The sequence below is a fragment of the Centruroides vittatus genome, unplaced genomic scaffold, assembly GCF_030686945.1.
Source record: "Centruroides vittatus isolate TY-2023 unplaced genomic scaffold, ASM3068694v2 scaffold_861, whole genome shotgun sequence".
Lineage (NCBI taxonomy): Eukaryota > Metazoa > Arthropoda > Arachnida > Scorpiones > Buthidae > Centruroides > Centruroides vittatus.
The window spans coordinates 7,866,519-7,889,267 of NW_027122718.1; the positions used below are offsets into that span (position 1 = coordinate 7,866,519).

Here is a 22,749-nt window from a genome sequence, read left to right on the forward strand (position 1 = left end):
AAATATTATCTTTAAAAAGTATGTTACTACAATGCTTTATGGAAATATACATCACAAATGGGTTAAAAAATTACTTTAAAAACTAAACTACAGATAAGAATTCAATTTTAACTTATTATGCAATTATAAATATAAAAGTACTTTGATATGCAGATATCAAAGTAAATATTTGTCTGAAAATGTTATCAAAATACACTAAAAGTTACTATAAAAGTGTAATGTTTTTATTTGTAGGAAACATTTTAAAATAGTTTAGCAGAAATTTATTTTCATTGTTAAATTTTAAAGTATGTTTAACAATTTTCTAAATAGTAATTTTTTAATATTTTGATTTTATTAATTTATAGTGATGCTTTTGATATGCATATGTCACTTGGAATATTGAGACTGAAAGAAGGATTAGATTATTCAGAATATGCTGATGCAGAAGAACTTGCAATACCTATTACAAATGATAAAAGTTCAAGTTTCCCTGTGCAAATAGGTATTCCTGAAAATACCATTGGAAGAAATATATCATGTTCTCAGTTGTCACAAGGTAATATTTTTAAATTGGATATTTTAAGAATGAAAACTTACTTTAATAAGTTTTATTTTAAAATAATGTAATATTTTTTTCATAGATTATAACCTATAAAAAGAATAGAAACTTTCTGTAATGTAAAATCAAACATATTTATCTTACAAATTCTAACATGATTTTAAATTACCTTCTTCTATTTCATCATTTCATTTAGATGAAATTACATAAAACATTCATAACTGAATTAAACTACATTGAAAATAAATTTTCAGCAATGTTACATTATAACTCTATACTATTGCAATAATAATAATAAATTTTATGCAAATTTAAATGTAAATCGGTTATTTCTCAATTTTATAAACAAAACAATTTTCTTCTTATGTGACACAGTAAGCATATTTAACAACAAATATGTTTTATCTTGATGTAGTTTAAAGTTGGCTAATTTTCAGACTTATCACACTTTGTATCTACTTGATTTATTTACACAAGATGGTTGGATTGATGAGGGACTAAGTCTGAAATGCATTTCCAGTGTCAACAAAAGCATATTTTTTGGATCTGATCTCTGAATTGGTTTTCATCACTTGACTTACAAGGTATGGTAAGTCTGAAAATTAATCAAATTTAGACCACATTAAGATACATTAATCACAGACAAGAAGCAGAAATACTTAGGATATGTTAAAAATATAATAAAAATGTTTTATTTTTATTGTCACTAAAAATAATAAGAAATATTAAAAACTTATTTCTAAAATTCTCAAGTTATATTTTATTTTTATATTTTATGCTGTTATTTTGTTAAGAAATCAAAAATTAAGTTATAAAATGTTTTAAAATTTATTGCTAAAGTACATGATTTTTATCAGAGAGAACTTAACTTAAAGTAAGAAACAAAAATCATTAAAAACACAAATTAAAACAGTAAAATTGCAGTGCAAATAAAAAATTTCTATAAACAAGTAATAATATAAAATATCTATTATTATTTTGTTATTACTTGTTTTTTTTTCTAGAGCATGTTATATATTTCTCATTACTTTTCGAAGTACTTTCATTAACCAAATTTTTTTTATACTGACGATCCATCTTTCTCTATTATACAAATTAAAAAAAAAAACCAGCCACAAAAACCAAATAATGAGCAGAAAAAAAAAGGTGATAGAGCCAATGCTTTTTGCCCATGTTGAACAAGCATCTAGAAACATCTCAGACATTTAGAACAGGTTGAAACTTACAAAGCTACCTGCAAAAATACTGAAATTAACTTTCACAATATAGATTTCTTCCCCTACATGAAGTTTGAATTGTAAACTTACTATCTTCTCTCTCCCTTTCTCTTTCTTACATCACCTCCTCTCTTCATGCATGTATGACAATCCTCCATTATTTTAACAGCTGTGGTGTCATTTAGCCAGATGATGCCTGTTCAACATGGGCAAAAAATGTTAGCTCTTATCACCTTTTTCTGCTGATTATTTGGTTTTTGTGGCTGTTTTTATCAAGTTTACCCAGTTGTGATTGGTTGTTTTATACAGATCTTTCTTAGCCATATAATAATCCAAAAAAGTAGAAACAAAACACATTTTTAATGAAAAAATATCTAATTTTTAGTATATGTATTTTATTTTCTATTTCTATTTATTTTAGATAAAAAATATGAATAGTTATTTTTTGTAATAAATTGAATATTGCTGTTTGTGACATGAAATATATTTCTTGTCATAATCCAACAAAACAAGATAAAAATTGTTTATAAAAAAATTTCATATGAATTTTTTATATAACAGATATATATATTTGTTAATCGTATTTTAATCACATAAAAATTCTTGTGAAAAATAGGTAATGCCAAGAAATAAACACAATAGTTGTAAAATTTAATTCAAATATTTAATTTTCTTTTTACTAACAACCTAATCAATCTTAAGTTTTCAATCTAACTATCATTAAAATTACTTTCTTTTATTTTCTTTGGCATTGATATCATTTGCTGACAGATAAACTTATGTATAGACTGTCTTTCAAGAACCTAATATATTGGGATCAAATTCTTCAGTGTATATTATGTTAGGATTATATAAGAAAAATTATCATTTCTATTTCAATGTGGTACACAAAAAGAATTAATTCTAATCACTAAAATGAGGATGATTCAAATGGAAACAATTTTGTTATAAGTCATATCTATTGCACATCAGGCAATTACATTTGTATTTGCTTAATGCATACATTTTACAACATAATCATTTTCTTACATTTAAAATAAAATTTATTGAATTTTACTTTAAATGTATAAATTTTATAAGTGTTTTTTGCCACCACCAGAGGATGATTTCATAATGTTTTGCATGCCAAAGCAAGGTAGTAGCCACCAGATAAAGGTCAACTCCATTGCAAGATTGTTATTCCTGTTTAAGAAGGGACAAAAGGAAGGAGGATGCTATTACTTTGTCCATAAGAAATTTTTTCAAAATTGCAATCATTTTCTCTCAACACATCAGACATTAATCATATGTTGGATAAAGATTTTGTTGTCTGAACAGGCTTTCTTGCACAACCTCATCCTTATTATTTTGAAAATGTCTTTTCCAAATGATTACCAGCTTTTTGGGTCATTAAAGGAATCATTAGGGAGATGATATCTTGAGAATGGAGTGGATACAACAGCACCTTCTGGCTTCGGTTTTGCAATTATAGGCATCATTTGGCATGAGGAATAGTCATGCATTATCATGTCGATGGCCTAATCAGGAGCAATCTTCTATCCTTGCTTCTGAAAGGTTTCAGATGATTGATTCTCTAGCAGGTTGCAATATATATTGTATTCACTGTAGAATCTTCTGTTAGGAAGTGTACCAAAAAAGGATATTCCAAAAATAAAAAAATAGTCAATGTGAACTTTCTGGCTGTGATGATCAAACGTTTTTTGATTGGATAATCTAGATGGCACCTCTTATGCTAGTTCATTTACACACTGGCAGAAAATTAGTGTATATATGCATATCCATTATATAGGTGTTATGTCTAAAATAAACAACTTCTTGTTAACATGTATTATAATAAAGTTTTAATTATATAAATGTAGCTTTGTGCCTACAGGCAGGGCTGACCAGAGAAATAGTGGGGCCTGGTGCAAGGTTGTCATACTGGGCCTTTTAATAAAAAAATAACAATTTCGAACAACAAAATATTTTAATGGTAAACATACCATCCATTAAAAAGATTAGCTAAGTTTGTTAACTTAGCAAAAATGAAATGATCTATTTTTAAATTTTCCAAGAATTGGATCATGCAGGATCACAGCCTCGTGCAGTTGCACTGTTAGCACCACCCACTGGCCGGCCCTGCTTTCAGGTCTAAGTGTCACCACAGCTAACGCACGAGTGCCTGGAGACAAAGGAACACAGCAAAGGTCAAAGGTATGAGGTTGCCTAACTAGGTCAAGGGGGCAATTCGGTGTGGGTTATCCCCTGGAGGTTTACATACATGACAATAGGTCTGTAACATATCCCTGATTCTTGCATTATGACTATGAATTAAAGAAAAGCATTGCCTTTGTTATGGACTAGTAAGGTAATCCGAACATTGACCCATCATTGCTTCTGTCCAGATGTAAGCCTGTATATATTTAGATATTATATCATTTTACAACTTGACATAGACAAGATTATGCATGGAACCAACACTCATATATTTAGCAGTGATTTCAGCAACACTTATCTTGCAATCCTCAAGCAATTTTTCAGCTTATATGGTGATGGTTGGAATAATGATGGAATTAGATATCTAAAAATATTTCAAAACTTAGAATTAAGTTCTTGATATTTCAGATAATTTAGAGAATTGACTTCATAATAAATAATAAATTTTAAAGAATAAATGAGAATTTTTATGCACTTAATTTTTAAAACATAATAATAATGCATGTAATATGTTGTTGTTTTTATCATATATAATTCATTTAAAAAATTTTTTCTATTAACTGCATTTTTTAATCTCGCTTTATGTAATTTCAAAAATGACGACAAACTAAAATTTTCATCCTAAATTAAATTTCTTTTTCTCAGTAATATAACCTTATTTCTAATGCCTATTTTAAGATTTTTAAAAGTATTAAAACTGTTTTATAAAGTTAATTTTAAATAAACCTAAAATAATTCAATCTTATAATTATTTGAAATATTACATAATCACTTTTTAGAATATCTGAAAAAAGTTTAACTCTGCTTTTAGTAATCTTTTCTGCAATAGTTTCTATTATTAATTCTTCGTCTTTTTAATCTATTTCACTTTTCTTTTTATGTAAAAGTACTGAAACCAACAACTTCTTGGCTAGTCATATTATCCGCATTAATTTTAGGTAAGTCTGTAATAAGCACCTATAACCAACCAGGATAAATTTCGGATAATACTAACTGAACAAAGAAAATTATTCAAATATTTGGAAATTACAACAAAGGCAATTTTAAAGTTTAATTACTTGTTAATTGTGAAATACAATAGTTAAGATAAACATTCTATATATATACATATAATTATTATATATTTTAATATGATGTATTTTTATGAGTATATATTTATATTACATAATATTTTGATATAGAAATGCAAAAATGCATGAGAAAATAAAACAGCTTATTACTTCAGTTAGTATTACGTTAGGTGTAAATCTTGACCAGTTTGCTCTGATGTGCATTAGCAAGGAGGGGGGTCTATTTTAGTATAAGAAGGGTACCAGTTACATAAATTTAATAGGATCTGAAGCACATCTCTGGTTGCCGATATGTACTCTTTAAATACTTCAGAGCTCCCATTTTATCCCATTTGAATAACAGGCAACTCCTGGCTAAGATTCATGAAATGACTTGCACTTTTTAATGCATATAATTAAATACTATGTTTTGCTGTCTGTCAATTTCTACTTAATTTATGGAAAGTGGTGCATTATTCATTTACATATTTTAGTTAATATAATTACAGTGGAGAGATGTTTGAGTCATATTGTTTGTTGTCTACTAAGAGCCTAAGTTTTGTTCTAAATTCTACTTTTATTTTGCCAATTTACAAATTATATATTAATTTTTATAATCATCTAAATAAAAATGAGTGAAATTCTGTTGGCTTTTATTAATAAATAGCATATATTCAAATAGAATTTTTATTGGTATCGGTTTGATTATTCCTAAAGATTACCAATAAAAATTATTAGTTTTTATATCTTGATAGAAATCAATATAGCACCATTAGTTTCTTATTTTTTGTTATTTTTAACAGGTATTGATGCAAAAGTTGCCTGTTTTTGTGTCAGATTGGTTTAGGGTTTATTATAATTTACATAGTAAGTCATTCCATTTTGAGTCTTCTTTTCTATTCGGACAGATTTCCATTTTGTAGAAGTTTTACTGTATTAGGAAAGAAATTCCTTTGCGCATTGAATACATTTTAAAAACAATGTATGAAGTTATGAAATATTAAATAATTTATCTAAAAAGATTTTTTTTTTCCCAATACTCTTTAATCAAATAATTTTTTCTTCCTTGATAGTTTTATTAATGTATACAATTACCATTACTTTGTTCTATGAGATATGGCAATACTTTGTCATTATTATGCACATTTAAATTCCTGTTTAATTAATATAATTGATCTAAGCAACAAATATCAAAAGTAACTTGATTTGTTTTTTCATTTACATATTATATAAATTGGCATCAGAGTTTATGTAACTAGTAACTTTAGTAGTCTAATTACTATTCTCTGTCAATTATCTCAGAGGATGAATGAATGGTTTTTTTACAAATGCAAATTTGACTCTTATGAATATTTTTTATGATATAGATGCATTTTCACACAGTCTTAGATTATTTTTATAGTGCAATATATAATATAGCTATGTCCAATACATATAGTGAATATTATAATCTTGAGGCTGCCATGTAAATAATTTATATATTCATAATGCAGTAAACAGCAATAGTTAGTTCATATTTGTGTTCTAAAGGCAGAGATTTAGATATTTGATTTTAAGAAATGGGAAACTGCTCAAGAGATTGTAAACTATTTCATTCTTATGCATATACTTAGCATTTCTATAACAAATAATTTAAAGTGATATAACAGTCAGGTAATTAATGTGATTGATTGTACCGTTATTACTGATTGCATGAATTTAACAGTATGATTCAAATATATAAGAAATTTACTTATACTAAACAGTAAATTTATTTTTCGTGGAATTTTATGCATGGAAATTATACTAAACTAACATAAACAAAGTTTTTAATATAAACTAAAAATACAGAATATATTTGTCCAATTTTGCACTTATTTATTCTTTATAATACTATTTGGGTTATAAAGTTTTTTCCAGTATAATTTTATTTTTTAAATTAAAATTAGACTCAAATTCTTAATGATGATATTGCAGGGTGCCCATCCACTGAGAAAAAACTGGAAGTTGGCCAGGCACTTTGATTACCAGGAACTAGCATGAAATTTCATTAGACAATTTTTATTTTGTAACAAAATTTTTTAGATTGAATTGTTAAATGTAAAGATTTATTTTGAATTAGAATATATTTATATAAAAAGAGCATGAAATGTCATTGTATAACCACTTAAAGAAGGTTTACCCCTGCCAACATTAGTAACCATTAAAAGATGTTCAAATGTTTTAAATAATAATAAACATCACTTTCTAGGTTTTGCTATTTACTATCCAGTTGACTACATATGATTTACAAACTCATTCACATTTCATTAAGTATTTTGTGTTTGTTTATTTGAATGAAGTAACATACTATTAAATATGTTTCATTATAGTTTTTGTTTAGTGTATTTAAAAACCTAATGCATTTTTATAAATTTAGTTTAAGTTTTACAATGAATGACTAATAGATACGGCAAATTTAAGATTTTTATAAAATGATAGAGTATTTAAATATTTAAAATCATATGTTAAACATGATGATTAAAAAAAAAACCTGTGTATTTTTGTTTATAATGTGGTGTTTGATATTTTCCTTATATTAAATATTAACACACATCAAACTAAGAGCTTTCTCTGAAAGTAATGCCTTCTATTTATTTCTATGAGAACTACTATAGATACAAGGAGCACAATAACATCATTGGAGAGAGGGTTTTTAGTTACAAATCTATTTTTCCATCTAGTCACCACATTGGCCATGTATTCTTTTTACCAGCAATGAACCTGAATCTTTATGCTGTCTGTAAAAATTTGCATCAGTAGAGGCAACTGACTTTTTCATAGCTGCAATGTTGGCATTATTGTCAGGAAGATGTTCTTGATTTAGTCCATTTTTTTATTAATCCAAATAGATAAAAGTCTGAAGGTACTAACTCTGGACTATATGGGCAATGTGGTAGGATGGTTCAGCCACCTTTGCAATGTTCTCAATGATCTTCAAACTGGTATATGAACTGACATTATCATGTTGCAAACAGAAGATTGTTTTCTCTGGCCTGACTGAAAGGCCTGGTTTTCAGCTTGATCAGCATCACAACATAAAGGTTAGAGTTGATTGATTGTCCAAGTTTCAGGAAATTCAAAAGGATCATGCCTTTCTTATTTCAAAAGATAATGCCCACCACTTTACTTGCTGATGGCTGTGTCTTGAACTTTTTATTAGCTAGAGAATTTTCATATTGCCATTCCATAGGCTGTTTGCTCTAATTAGTGATGTGACATCATATCCATCACTAGTGATGATAGTCTTCATCTCCCTTTGAGTCTTATATTAGTGCATCACGTCCTGACACACTTGCATTCAATAATCTTTGTTCCTGTACATTTGTATTACCCATGTAGCAGAAACTTTGCAATATATACCAATGTTGTTAAGTGCCATACCTAGGGACTGAGGCAGCTAAGCCCTCTTAAAAATATACTAGTCTTAGCTTAGTGCAACAGTATCCATATACAACATATATAATATACACATTTCCTTTCCTCATGTAAACTTAGGCTGCTATTGCATTTTTACACTTGGACTGTAGCTAATAGTGCTGGCTGGAAAAGAGAAATATACCAGTCATTAGTTGCAACCTGTTCTCTGTGCTGTTTTTGTCTCAACTTTTTTCATTGTGCATCTAACCTTTGTCCTTTGCATCATATGATAATGTAAACCTGTTTTTAATAGATTAAATTAGTAATTATCACTGGGAAAATGAAAAAGTTGGTGTTCATTTAGGCAATTTTTCTGAATACCAGATTTTTTATAGGCTATACAATTTGTTCAGTTTTTCCTCCTTATTTATTAATCTCTCTCTCCAATAAATAAATTCTAACTATTAGGCTGGTTACCTACATTATCTCTAATACTTGTATGCAGAGTGAAATGTTAGTATCTATTTTCCTGTTGTAATCTGCCAATTTTTGCAGATGAACTGATTGAGGTACTCTTCATCTTGTGGGGTGACAGCTGTACAAGGCCATCTGGAACATGGCTTGTGTCTCATATCATTGTTGCCACAATTGAAACATGCCACTTGCTTACTGTGCTCACATCCACTGATTGGTCTTTGTAAATGCTCAGTAAATGTCAATGGGTGCAATTTTTTTTCACTTCAAGAAATTCGATGACCTACCTCTGCTTCATGTGCATGTCAAATGCCATATTGTTAGAATGCTGATGCTACCTGATACATGACAATCAAATTTATAAGACAGTGGTAGGATAATCTAAACACTACCACCATACCACCAACATCTATCTTAGATATCCTGTGCCATCATAATAAAATAGTATGCACTATTTTTGGAGCAACTTGCATAAATAAAAAAACATTAAGTTGTGCTTAATAATAATTGATGATAGTTTTTATTATTGATTTCTTCTTACAATAATGATCAGCAAATGTGAGATCAATAAGATTATAGAGATAAGTCATACTTTCTATCAAATGATTCATTTACTAATAAAGATTGAAAATTAGTGGGAAAGCCATTAATTTTTTCGATACATCAATTTTCATATTCTTATTTGAGAATAAGAATTATAAATAAGATTGTTTAAAATTTACAGTAATGAAATAAAGTATAAACAATTTGAAATCTCAATATAAGCTTCTGATCTGTATTATCAATTAATCTGCAATAAATAACTATGAACCTCATTGGCTTTTCTGTTATAATTAAACATTCATCACACACCTTTTCGATTTTTTTTAATTCAATCGATGCAAAATTTTCGGAGAAATTTGTCAGTTTAGATGATTTAAATTTTGAATCATACTGAATCATATAAACTATTTAAATTACACAGAATAATTAAATGCACATATGATGATGCTTTTTCTGATTTTTAAATATTTTTCAGCTGAGAGTTCAAGAGAATCATCACCACCTTCAACTCCATCAGTACAGAGAATACAGAAATCGGAAGGAGTGTCTCACAATCCTCTTGGTCAAAGTCCATCTGTTATAAATAATTCTCAATATCTGAAAAGCCCAGAAAAAGATATTCCAAAAGAGATATTAATGTCTGCTAATCAGTTCCAACGAAAGCAAAAGAAAGGCACAATAGATGTCTGGTGGTTATATGATGATGGAGGTACTATTTTTTGTTTCAAAATCTTAACACCATTTTTAAACATAATGTATTCAGTTGTGTCTAGTTTACTTCTTGAAAATCTATGCTATTGGAAAACTATACAAAATTGATTTTTATTGCAGTTTTGCATGGTTTTTTTATAAAATGTATTATGCAATAATCAGTAGTGACTAGTTTAAAAGATAATTCTGAATACATAATTTAAAATAAGTTAATAACTGAAACTAAGTTCAATTTTTTACGTGAAGATATTGTAAGTTCCTACCAGTTTTAAACTCAAAAAATATTTATTAAAATAAACCCTTTGTTCTTTTAGGATTAACAATGCTGATTCCTTATTTGCTTACTACACGATCTCAGTGGGGAAGTTGTAAGCTTCGAATATTTGCTTTAGCAAATAAGAAGGATGAATTAGACAGAGAGCAACGCAAGTATGGATATTTACAGAATTTTAAATATAACTTTGATTTTAGTAATAAGAATTAGTGAATTCTGTTCTGAACTTAATTACTATAGCATGTAAAAACATAATAAATATATGGTTATTTTCTCTAATATTTGATCAGTCCAAATGCTCTCTTCTAAAAGTTTATTTGCATAGTAATTATTCATATACATTGGTATTAGTGATTTGGTGTTGTGTTGTGCAAATTGTTACCACCATCTTCATTTATGCATTTCTTGTGTTAATGGAACAAACATTAAACTTTGTTTAAATAAGATAAACAAGTGATGAAACTTGTTTATGAATTGAAAACAAAAGCCCAAAAGACAATTTATATACTTATGAGGATACAATTTTTATTTTAAAAAATTGAACAAAGTGATGTTGACAGTATTCTTTGATAACCAAAAAAAGTTTTTTTTTAAGATATATATGTTCTAACACATCAGGTGGTAAATAAATATTATGCAAGTTACATTTGAAGTTTTTGGTTGGAATAATTTATAAAATAGTCTTAGTTTTGGAAAAAAGACAGCCAATTCTTGCCATACAAGTTTTATTCTCATTTTGTGGTTTGATTATGAAACTATTTGTTGGCAAATGCAGAATTGCAGAACAACAACATTCTTTTTATAGTCTGTGGGAGATAAAAGAATTTTGTTTCCAAAAATGAAACTGTTCCTTAAAAAGTGTGAATACTTGTGAATGTAGATTTAACAATGATAAAGTAATCGATAGAAATACATGAAATTACTTTAAATTTATGCTAGTTCCGTGATTTATTGATGAAGTATATAGTTTATTGAAGTTACTTTTGAAGAATAAATTAAGATTTTTTTTTAATTCTAATATGACATTTTTTAAATTTACAAAGATATAGAACTGAATTACCAAATCTATATATGTAACGCTAGCTGTCACCCGCAACTTCGCCTGCACGGATTTTGCAAGCAAACACCATTTTATATTCAGTATTTCAACAACCATAGTAATTGTTATAGAACACCTACCACTGAAAATGATGAGAATTGCTGAGAATCAAACAGAACTGTTTTCAATTTGATCAGTTTTCTGGAACATCCTATAATCAAACCAATATGCAATAACAAATTCGAATTTAAAACTGTTCAAACGTTTGGTTATAAATATTTTTATATATTTCAATTTTTTAACAATGTCTGAAATGTTATCAATTTAGTACACCTGAGTGCTCAATGAAGACTAAATGCAGTTAAAAACAAAAAATCGCATTTAAAATAATACAGTAGAAGCCATTCTTCTGGTTAAGCCTTAATACTCCTTCCCCACAGGGGAATTTCAAAAAATTCCTTCTTAGTGTGCATTCCCACGGCATACCCTAACTGTGTACCAAATTTCACCTTTAGGCTGTGGTTTGCCCTGGGCGATGATGAGTCAGTCAGGACAAGTAATTTTATATATGATTAGATGTATAAAATTCGTTTTCATAAAGTTCAACAAAGACTTTGTAAAAGTCGCTTGATTTACTAATTCAAAAAAAAAGTAATAGATATTTTAATAAGTTTGATAATTTTTTTTTTTTAATTCTAATTTTTATTTTGATTTATACTGAACCAATAGCTTTTATTTTTTGTAAAAATATTAAATCCTGAATGAGACACATTAAAAGACAGTTACAAAGTTCAACTCTGCTATTATGTGTTCTGAAGGTTGTGAATGGACAAATAAAGGCTCTGAAATGTTTTTTTATCATTTGTTTTCAACTTTAAGTTTTTAATAATAGCTTTTAGTTTCTTAAGAAAACATTGATTCATTCATGACTGATCTTCATATATCTGGAAAATTTTTTAAAGGTTCCTGTATATTTAGGATTGACAATTCTTAAGTTATGAAAATAATACTTCCTTAATTCTACAGTTTAGAAGAAAACTGATTGTTACATCATAAGTTAATTTTGTTTTGCTCTTCTCAGAAATTCTGAAAAATTCTAATTATAACAATGTATTTCAAGACAGCTGTCTTTCTTCAACCTATTTTGTCAAAAAATTTATACTAAAAATATTGTTTAAAGAGTTTTTTTTAAAAATGAAATAAAAAGTAATTTACTTTTTGTACCAAAATATATACAGTGAAAACTCAATTATCCAAACTTGATGGGACCAGGGATCTTTCAGATAAATGAAAATTTCAGATAACTCAAATTCATTTGTATTTTGGGTACATTAAACTTTGTGCCTTTTTAAAAAAGTGTTACCTTGAAGACCAATACTTAGAAACCTTCAATATTTTGAATTTATCTAAAAGTTTCTGTACAAGTGTGCATATAATTATGAAATGCTTTACTCTTAAATATTTTATATATTAACAACTTGTTTATATTATTGCAGTATGGCTGCTTTACTTAGTAAATTCAGAATTGATTATTCTGATGTAACTGTGATACCAGATGTTACAAAATCACCACAAGATTCCAGGTAAGAATACATAATAGTGTGGTTGCAGCCGAAGTTTTCAACACGAAATGTGAATGTAGGACGTTCAGTGCCACCTTCTTATAAGCCTAGAAGTTTGACAATGGCTTTTGGAATGTCAGTGGAATCATGCTTTTGACATTCCAAATGCCATTATCACATCCTACATTCACATTTTGCGTCGAAAACTTCAACCACAACCTCGCTAATTTCTTGCTCCATACACTAAATTTTAAAAAATATTAAAATTATTAATTTAATATACCTAATATGTATTTCTAGTAAAAAAGAATTTGAAAATATCATACAAAAGTGGAAACACAATACAGAAAACAAAGATAACTCTCTTATAACAGAAGCAGAATTATTAGCATTGAAAGATAAGGTACTTAGTATTATCAGTTTTATTGTTATTTTAATATTAATACTGAATAAGTTAAAGTTCATTGCAAAATGTTAGACTAATCATCTTTTTAAGCATTCAAAGTTTCATTTGTATAATTTTTGTTAAATTTGATTTTTTTAAAGTAATAGTAAAGATGACTAAATAGAAAAAAATTACAGTAATGTTTTTTAAATTATTTAAAATGGTCTTTTGAATTGCAAAAATAACAAATTTATAATAAATTAAATAAGCTTGTGATATCCTTAAATTCTGTGAGAAATTCCTTTCTACAGATCTGCAGTTCTACAAATTCTAATGCAAATGAAATTCAAAGTATAAGGTTTATTAATAATTATTAATAATTGATATTGGCCAATTAGAATTTTAAATTTTACAGTGTATTTTAATTGTGAAATCTTTTTTATAATCGGTATAAATATGAAAAAAAGTGCTTTTAGAAAATTCATAAAATTTTTTTTTATATTTTTTGTTATTTTTAATTAAAAGTGATGGTTAAATATTCTATTTAAATGTAATCAGCAACAAATGTTTTCATTTTTTAAATAGAATTAACTTTTTTATCATTTTTTTGTTTTTCAAAGAAATCATAAAAATTTAGTGACTAATATAAATGTAAAAAATGAGAGATTCATTTGTTTTGATAATCAATTAAATCTCATTCTTTATAGAAACAATTGCTAAAATTATTATTTAACACAACATAAGACATGATTTTATTTAATGTAAATTCTTTTGATTCTCTATTGAAAGTGTAAATTATGTAAAGCAAATTTTTATAAATACAGTATAGTCTTGATTATCTGACTTCTGGTTATTTAATGTTTCATTTAATGCAGTGATGTAAGAATAGTAGCATAAGATGACAGCATCTGTTAATATTTTAAATGCATTATCTTGATGTGATCTTTTTTTTTTAACTTTGGGAGAAAAAAGAAATAATAAGATTTATAAATTCTATATAAAATTTAAACAAAAACTATAAGGCAACATATATCAAATTAATCAAAATTAAAAAATTAATTAATAACTTTTTAAAATGAAAGTAGTAATAAAAATCAATTAAGAAATTAGCATTTAAAATGCAAAACTTTTTTTAAATTTTGCTGTATGTGTAAGATACTGTGACATGGTTTTGTTTTATATTTTTAAAGGTGACTTTTTGGCACCAGCCATCCTATTCACTAACTAAATAAATAAAACAAACCATTATAAAAATTCTAAAAATATACTTTTTAGTTTTGTTAAAAAAAAAATTCTAAATCAAAATGATTTATAATTTCAATAATTGACCTTTTCAAGAGATTATCATCTTTAATAGCATATTAAATGACTTTTGGTATTATTATAATTTTAACAGAAAAGAAAATAGTATTTTTAGTTAGTTTTTGATTATTCAGTTGAATTTTTATATTTCTTCAGATTAAGTTGATATTATTTTCATGTCATTGAAAGTTGTACAGCTCAAACTTTATCATTAAATTAATGGAATAATTTAAAAGTTTTTGATGATGATGATCAGAACCGCTACTTTTTTGAGTAAAATAATTAAGTCTGTTTATTTATTATTAAAATAATTGAGGCTTTTTACTTTACTGACAAATGTTTTTATAATTTTTATTATTAGCTTTTTATATTAAATATATTATATCAAAAATAGAAATTTTTCTGATAATGATGCTTTTTTTAATTTATTTTATTGCATGATGATAAACAAATTTTTATTTTGAAAGTTTATAATAAATTTTGAATTTTTTTTAATGGAAATTTTCATTGTAAATTAAGCTTATTAAAATGTTAGTGATAAAAGTTCAAATGAAAAAAAAGTAACAGTAAAAGTTTTATAAGTAACAAATAAATTATCAAATTAGTAATTTAAGAGATTATTATTCTTCCTATATGTTTCATTACTTTAATAAAATTACAAATTTATTTTATCTTATAAATTAACCTGACAGTAGTTTTACAATGTCATTAGAATACATAAATTCAAAATAAGTTTCAAAAAGTTTAAACAAATTTTTGATAAAGATCATATCTACTGCTTTTAGGCTATACATGCATCATGAGAACAAATAGATAGATTGAAGAGATACTAGATTCAGTTGGTTTAAAGTTGTATTCTCTCTCCAGTCTAGTTAACTAATGATATGAAACTTAAAAATATTTATATTTTTGTTTTTTCTATACTTTTTTATTAAATAGAATATCTAAATCAAAAGAAATCAGTTGTTGGCTGATAGATCAATAAAACTGCTATTGCTTCATCTCTGTTTTATAACTATAATTATTATATACTTTTTTAACTTAAACAAGAGAAAAAAATCATTTGTGTAATGAATTTTGCTAAATGTTATCTTAATATTTTTAATATTGTGTTATCTTTTTAAGCACTTCAATTGTTTTTAATATTTAATATTTAACTGTTTTTTTTTCTATTTTAGAGTAATAGGCATATGCGATTGAGAGAATTACTTCTGCAGCATTCAAACGAAGCAGCTCTCATTGTGATGTATGTAGACATTCCTGTATTCACATTCTAAAATTTATTATAAAATTCTAACTTTGAGTTAAAATTTCAGGACGCTTCCAATGCCTCGTAAGAGTACCTGTTCAGCACCTTTGTACATGGCCTGGTTAGAAATGCTAACCAGAGATATGCCACCTTTTTTACTGATTAGAGGAAACCAAACAAGTGTATTAACTTTTTACTCATAGAAGATTGCTCTATAAATACAGAAGAGATCTTGCAGAGTTCCTACCCCAGATTGTAACCATAATAGCAACAGTCTGAACTTTAACTTATTCTCATTTACTTAATTGTTAATTGCCAAATGAACAATGTGTTTTTTTTTTAAGGATTGGAGCTTTCTAATCTTGACTAAATAGTCACCAAATAACCTATTCATTTGGAAATTCATCACATTGATTTCATTAGTAGCCTATTCCATTATGTTGTAATATATTTCATTTTTTTTTCTATTCATTTAATATTTTATAAAGAAATTTAATTATTAGTTTGTTTTAAATCTAAATATTGATGAGGGAAAATTGATCCTCGTCAAATTGAAGAGGGAAAATAACCTCTTGTCTTGTCCTTTTTTACTAACAAAAATTTCATCAAATTGAGAATGAAAATATTGGTACTGTGTAACAAATGGGTTAAAATGTCTTCCAAATACCCATTAAAATGTAGATATATATATGTATATTGCTTATTTTCATAAATAGCATATGTAAATTAATCTGAATTGTAGATATGATCACTATAAATTATAAACTTTTTGATAGTCTTAATTATTTTATTACCAAAACCATTTTTATATTAAAATTGGAAATTACATCAATTAAAAGTTTTTGCTACAAAATAAATGAAGTGAATTGGATTCCTTTATAAATCATCATATAGATATACATACAAAAAAGTATGAATGTTTTTTATCGAACACATTGTGTTCAGTTTGCATAATCGACACCATCTCTGCCGAGGTAAATGGTGGTGTAGCATCCTATTTAACTTTCATGTAAGAAAAGACGCATTCTAATTCTTCAGCAGTAGTGCTCTCAGTTTGCTGACAGAGTTCTTTTGAGCCAGCAGTGATTCCCCAATTGGCAGGCTTTGAACAAGATGCCGAATACGGTCTACCAGTAGCCGGATTTAATGATTCCCAATAGGATTTGCGAGCTCTGGAAAGGAAAGAAAAAATTTAGTGATTTATTTTTCGATCTTGTAAATCCAGAACAATTATATAAATACCTTGCTCGAACCCATGGCTTAGTATGCATTTTTAAACCTTCGCCCCAAGGTTCGTGTTTTTCCGAAGCTTCGGGTAGTTGCATTCTTTCCTTAGCTAATTCTTCTGCAATTGCTCTAATGTGGTAAGGTTCGAATCCACAGCAGCCACCAATGTAACGAACGCCTAATTCGTACGCCTCCCGTGCATATTTTTGCATATCCCAACGGGTGCAAATACGGGGTTCGAGAGCTTTATATTAAAAAATCATCATATATACTAATAGAAAAGTTTAATAAAATGAAAGAATATAATAGTTTATTTTTTTACCAAAAGGAAATTCTGGAAGATCTATAAAACCTTGCTTTCCAGCATCTGGTGTATGAAAGCCCAGAGGTTGTACAATTAAATGAACATTCAAACCAGCTTTTGTGATTGCTTCTTTCATCATTCTTAAAGTATTTAATGATACAAATGGATCAAAATGGCAGTTCAGACCTACAACATCAGCACCTTAAAATAAAAAAAAAAGAACTTCATTACATAAATGAAACTTTTTACCGAAAATTGATCGAGATATCCAATAAATATTTACCAGCTTTTGCCATTCTTACAGCACATTCGCCAACCGTTACATTGTGGAGATCTCCATCCGGACCTATGCACATACTAGATACGACCGGCAAACTAGTTTCCTTGCATACTTCAATTGCCCATTCTATTTCTTCGATATGTTCAAAGTACTGATGAAAAAATAAATTTTAAAATAGAAAATCTAATAATTGTTGTTGAATGGAGTGGATTGTAAGTAATCTTCGACGGTTACCTCACAAATGAGAAAATCTACTTCGTTATCCAAAAATACTTGAATCTGTTTTCTGAATTCGGATTGAACCTCGCTTTTGGATTTTCCACTTAAGTAGGAAGGTGTTTGACTAATACCACCAGCAACTAGTGCATTCCCTTCATCAGCCACTTCTTTAGCTAATTCACAAGCTGCTTTGTTAATATCCTTGCCCTGAAATAAAAAAATTAACAAAATAATTCCAATAATTTTGAGGATTACATTGGAAAAAAGAATAGTTTGAAATAAATTTCATTTTTAGATTTTAAGAATACACAATTTCCCAAGAATGTTTGTTTTTTCAAAAAATTTCTTGAAATATCTCAAAGAAATTTGTTTTTTTTCCCCACAAATAGCTAGAATTCATTGTTTATTTTTTTTCATTCAGAACGAAATCTTACTTCAGTAGTAGTGCATTGTTAGAACTTGACACGACTTTATTTGAATAAACATAAGAATTCCCTACAGAATGAAACAGAACTCATAACGGTGTTATGATTTGCTATCCAGACAAAAGGACAACAGACACATTTCAGCAAGGTTCAATAATTAAAAAATTGTTTAAGATTTACTCACCGTGTATTTCTTTCCAGCTTGATTTCCCCTGTTAATAAGTTTATCGTCACTGGCATAAAAAGTAAACGCCTGCATAACGTCAGATCCTGCTCTCAAAAATTCTCTATGCAACTGTCTCACTGTAAACAAATAAATAAATTTAAAAAAAATTGTAATAATTTCTGAAATAATAAATTATTTTCATTAGTTACTATGTTGATTTACCTGCTTCGGGATGTTCGACAGAAGCTTCGGGGGTCCAAGGACCGGCTTTAACGTAACCACGTTTCTCCAACGAAAACACGAAACCTCCGTCACCAATAACTACGCTCTCGTTCAAGCGTTGCAGCAAACCTTTCTTAACCTGCAACATTTTCAAAGTGTGAACACACTGCGTAACATTTCCCAGCGTAACTTCGTAAATCTTAAATCTAATTACCGTTACGCGTTTTGGAGACTGACTCGTTGCCAAAAAAGAAAACAAAACTCGTCGTTTTCCAAAATTAGGAACTTAAACGTAACAGATTTCGTTTTCGAACGATAACGTAACGCCCAAAATAAAATAAAAAAAAACTTACCTTGTGTTGGGACATTGTGATGGGAAACAAGCAACTTCTCGGACGACTTCGTTGGTCTGCAAAATTTGGCGGGAAATTTATACGCTGCGCGAACACGTGATAGCGCTTTAACCATAGCTTTTACAGGTGTCGAACCACGTGGTCGATTTTAATTATACGCCTTTGCCATGACTTAAAATCTTCGGATTTTTGCATGAGGGGAGCAATATCCTATATCGATTCGCATGCAAAGAGTGAAATTTCGATCAACTTCATGAATTTGTCAAAATTTGTCGCAGTCCATCATGAAAAATGCAATCTACCCTCGCTGATTTTAGTAGATCCTCCGCTTGTCAACGTTAAGAGTTTATCTTTCAATAACAGTTATCGTGTCGAAGATCTTATTGACGTACTTTTTTATTTTGAAAAATAAATGATGACGATGATGATGATTATTGTTTAGATTTGGTTAATTTCAATTTTACTAATTGGCATTCTACTTTTTTTTAGATTATAAATATAACAATTACGAAGGTAGAATTGTTATTTTCAGCATTTTAATTCGTTATTTTAAGTTAAAATTGATATTTAAAACCTATAAACGTTATATATTTTTTAAAATAAATTCAAGAAAGAAATATGGAGATTCACATTATTTGTACGTTGTTTTAAAATTTAATACATAAAAGATGTTAAGTTTATTATTTTTTTAAATTTATTAGAATTTAAAGCCGCCATTTTGGTGGTATTTTTACAAATTTACGAACACTTTAAATTGTAAAGTTTTTGGCTTGTTTTTTTAACTATAGCCTTGTGTTGCGTCATACTGGTATGTTGGAGTAATCTAAAACTCGAATGACCTTTAACTTGTTTTTTTTTTTCACCAGCAAGTTCAATGGCAGACAAAAACAGCCTTCAGAATATAAGTTAAAATAAACCTTGGTGGCCCCGGGACAGTTTGCACTCATTTATTACGTAACTCTACGATTAAAAAAACAAAAAGGTACCAAACTGTAAGCATTTGTAACCTAAAAACACTTATAGGGATTGCAGGAGAAGGTGATTTAGAAGTTTAAAAGAAATATATATATATATATATATATATATATATATATATATATATTAAAATATTTTAATTTAATACGAATAATTCTTAATTGTATTTAAGAAAATGAATTTGTTTATACTCGTGTCCTATCAAATGATTGCAAAGTCAGATAAAATATGGTTATTTTTGCAGATAACGTGGTGGTCTTCGAGGTTTTTTTTCCTCACTAAACTCGACTTAAAAATCGTGAAGGACGAGGATGAGATTAATTAGAGAATCCTTCAGCCTTTTTCGTGGAAGATTTTTGTATAGGAATTCTCGAAATCCCCGGTTTCGTCCTTACGTCTCGGCAGCGAATGGAAGAAATGAAGATCGAGGGTAATAATTTATCAATTGTATAAAGTTCATATTTCGATTTTAATATTTCGAACTTTTAACGAATGTTGTGAAATATATATATATATTTTTTCATTTATCCTTGCTTAAATTTATGTTCTGTAGTATTTCGAATTAATTAAGGTCTGTTAAAAATTAGATAGCCTTTTAAAAGTGTATGTGTGTGTGTATATATATATATATATTTGTGTACGCTACATGGATGCAAATATATAGCCTAATATATGTATATTATGTTTTTATTTATTATATGGTAATACAATTGAATTTCTCTAATCCGACACTTGTGAAGTAAGCATTGTGTCGTATTACTGAAACATTAAAAGTTCTTAAATAAATTCAATTAATTCACCTTTTTTCAATGTCTGCTTTTAATCTTCAGAAAACAAAACAAATTTATTTATTAATTTTAATGCTTCACTGAGATAATTAGCCTATTGTTTCTGTCTTATCTCGTGTCGAAATCATTGTAATTGTTAAATTATCTTCCCGATCTGATAATCTTCTATTGCAACTATTTCTTCACTGTTTTTGTTTGTGACACTTTGTATTGGTAATCTGTAAGCACTGGATTGACAGTAACAACCCTGGGGCCTTTGACAAAACAGAGTAAACATGCATTAGACATTCCCTAGGCGATTGTCGGATTAGAAAGGAAATATTACCTGTTTTAAACTATTGTTTCGTGAAAACGTCAGAATTCGGAGTAGACGGATGTCGGATTATCGAGTTAACTTCTATAGGTTTAATGTTTTAAGTTTTTAACCGTTCCAAGAAGTGTCGGATGTCGGATTAGTGTCGACGGTATAATATATTTGCAATGTTCAGACTGTTGAAATATAGGCCTAAATATTATATATGCGAAATCTTATTTTGATTTAATTTTAATTAAGGATTTGATTTTAAAAAATTGACGCAGTATTTTTTTTTAATATAGCCTAAATATATTGAAATTACAGTTTTATTTATGAGCAATGTATGTGTACGCTTGCAAGTGTTGCATAATTCTATTTATAGGCCTATACGGTATAATAGGCTGTAAGTTTTAAGGCACTGAACGAGTTTAAAAAGCATTCATTTCCTTAAAACTAAAATATAAGGCAACTTGTAGCCTATATTATTATATTAATTTATATATAAATATAAGAGATTTATGAAGTTTAATCCGTATTTACTCAAATGTAGATGCACTTTTTTTATGTTTTAGTATCTCTGAATATAGGATTCTACTTAGATTTCGAGTAAAGTAACTTATATAAAGTATTTAAAAAACACGATAATAGTTTTTATTACCAACATTTATAAATTAAGGTCAAAGATTAGAAACTCGAATCAATGTACACTTTAAAATCCAATTCTTCATAAAGCTTGCCGTGTAAGTTAGGACGGAGAGATTCACGACGAATGTTTATCACAGGATATTGAAAGATGAGGTCGATTAAATCGAATTTCTTAGAAATTCAAGTCGAAATTGCAAGTAATTTTCATCGAAGAAGGAAATCGGTCATTTGTTGTCGGTTTTCATTGGTGGGTTAATAACAGTTTTGGCTTTAAATGACCTCTTCCACTGTTTGTTACCGAGGTTTTCATTGGGCTGCAATTTAAAAAATTGTAGGCCTATAAATTCCCACTGTCTGCCCTTCCTTAATCTCTTGAACGGAATCAGAAGACGAAACCTTAGGGATAGGAGGCCCCGATTAGCTATATAAGAACTTCCGATTCAAACCGGAAGTCATATTATTTCAATTCAAAAAATGTTTCCCCGAAAGATGTTACGTAGATGACCGGCACGACTCTATATAATGATAAATGTAATAATTGGTACTTTCCGAACGCCGTCCTGCAGATATTTAGAGGGCTTTTTCAAGCCCGTCATGGGTTAAATCTACAATTAGGATCGAACTTGGGCGTAGAAAAACCCAGCAATTGCTTAGGGGCCGGATCTAAGAGGAAGTCGTAAATTGATTTATAAATTCGTACGCGAGTAAGCAAAATTCTAAATGCCCAATAAACAATGCGAGCATCGTAAATTTGCAGTATCACAAGAAAACTTAGGGGTGAATATAACAAATAAATTATTGACACACTTTTTTTTGAGACCCGAATCTCGATTTTTACTTAAGATCGGAAACTTCCTTAATCCAGCAGTGTCCAGAATGGCCCATTTTGGGTCTAATCGAGTATTTTAGAACACGGCATGACATTAGATC

General features: G+C 28.0%; 3 protein-coding genes across 5 annotated transcripts in view; 2 read left to right on the plus strand and 1 right to left on the minus strand.

Annotated features, from left to right (window-relative positions):
• Window positions 1-16,376, plus strand: part of LOC136990015 (solute carrier family 12 member 2-like) — an 80,746-nt gene extending 64,370 nt beyond the window's left edge. The window contains exons 18-25 of one of the 2 annotated variants that reach the window (XM_067288336.1): window positions 348-538; window positions 4,842-4,892; window positions 9,874-10,107; window positions 10,424-10,538; window positions 12,919-13,005; window positions 13,285-13,387; window positions 15,850-15,917; window positions 15,988-16,376. In XM_067288336.1, coding sequence (XP_067144437.1) covers window positions 348-538; window positions 4,842-4,892; window positions 9,874-10,107; window positions 10,424-10,538; window positions 12,919-13,005; window positions 13,285-13,387; window positions 15,850-15,917; window positions 15,988-16,123 — 985 coding nt within the window. In that variant the 3' untranslated portion in view covers window positions 16,124-16,376. The remainder of the gene's footprint in view (window positions 1-347; window positions 539-4,841; window positions 4,893-9,873; window positions 10,108-10,423; window positions 10,539-12,918; window positions 13,006-13,284; window positions 13,388-15,849; window positions 15,918-15,987) is intronic. The other variant, XM_067288337.1, reaches the window with a different exon arrangement.
• A 310-nt stretch (window positions 16,377-16,686) lies between these two features.
• On the minus strand, window positions 16,687-19,256 carry LOC136990240 (betaine--homocysteine S-methyltransferase 1-like). The gene is made up of 8 exons (XM_067288630.1): window positions 19,117-19,256; window positions 18,764-18,902; window positions 18,560-18,678; window positions 17,966-18,157; window positions 17,735-17,882; window positions 17,470-17,652; window positions 17,163-17,391; window positions 16,687-17,092 (listed from the first exon to the last, which is right to left on the minus strand). The coding sequence occupies exons 1-8, from the start codon at window positions 19,129-19,131 to the stop codon at window positions 16,915-16,917; spliced, it is 1,203 nt and encodes a 400-aa protein (XP_067144731.1). The 5' UTR covers window positions 19,132-19,256; the 3' UTR covers window positions 16,687-16,914.
• Window positions 19,257-20,357: 1,101 nt separating this feature from the next.
• LOC136989993 (dimethylglycine dehydrogenase, mitochondrial-like) overlaps window positions 20,358-22,749 on the plus strand; it is a 53,629-nt gene continuing 51,237 nt past the window's right edge. Inside the window, exon 1 of one of the 2 annotated variants that reach the window (XM_067288305.1) lies at window positions 20,358-20,521. In XM_067288305.1, the coding sequence (XP_067144406.1) occupies window positions 20,403-20,521 (119 nt within the window). In that variant the 5' untranslated portion in view covers window positions 20,358-20,402. The remainder of the gene's footprint in view (window positions 20,522-22,749) is intronic. The other variant, XM_067288303.1, reaches the window with a different exon arrangement.

Bases quoted from the DNA above. Each gene is read 5' to 3' on its own strand.
- LOC136990240 (XM_067288630.1), bottom strand. The intron at 18,158-18,559 runs GTGAGTAAATCT...TTTTTATTTCAG, and splicing joins AAGCTGGAAAGAAATACACG to GGCAAGGATATTAACAAAGC. The intron at 17,653-17,734 runs GTAAATATTTAT...TTTTATTTTAAG, and splicing joins TGTAAGAATGGCAAAAGCTG to GTGCTGATGTTGTAGGTCTG.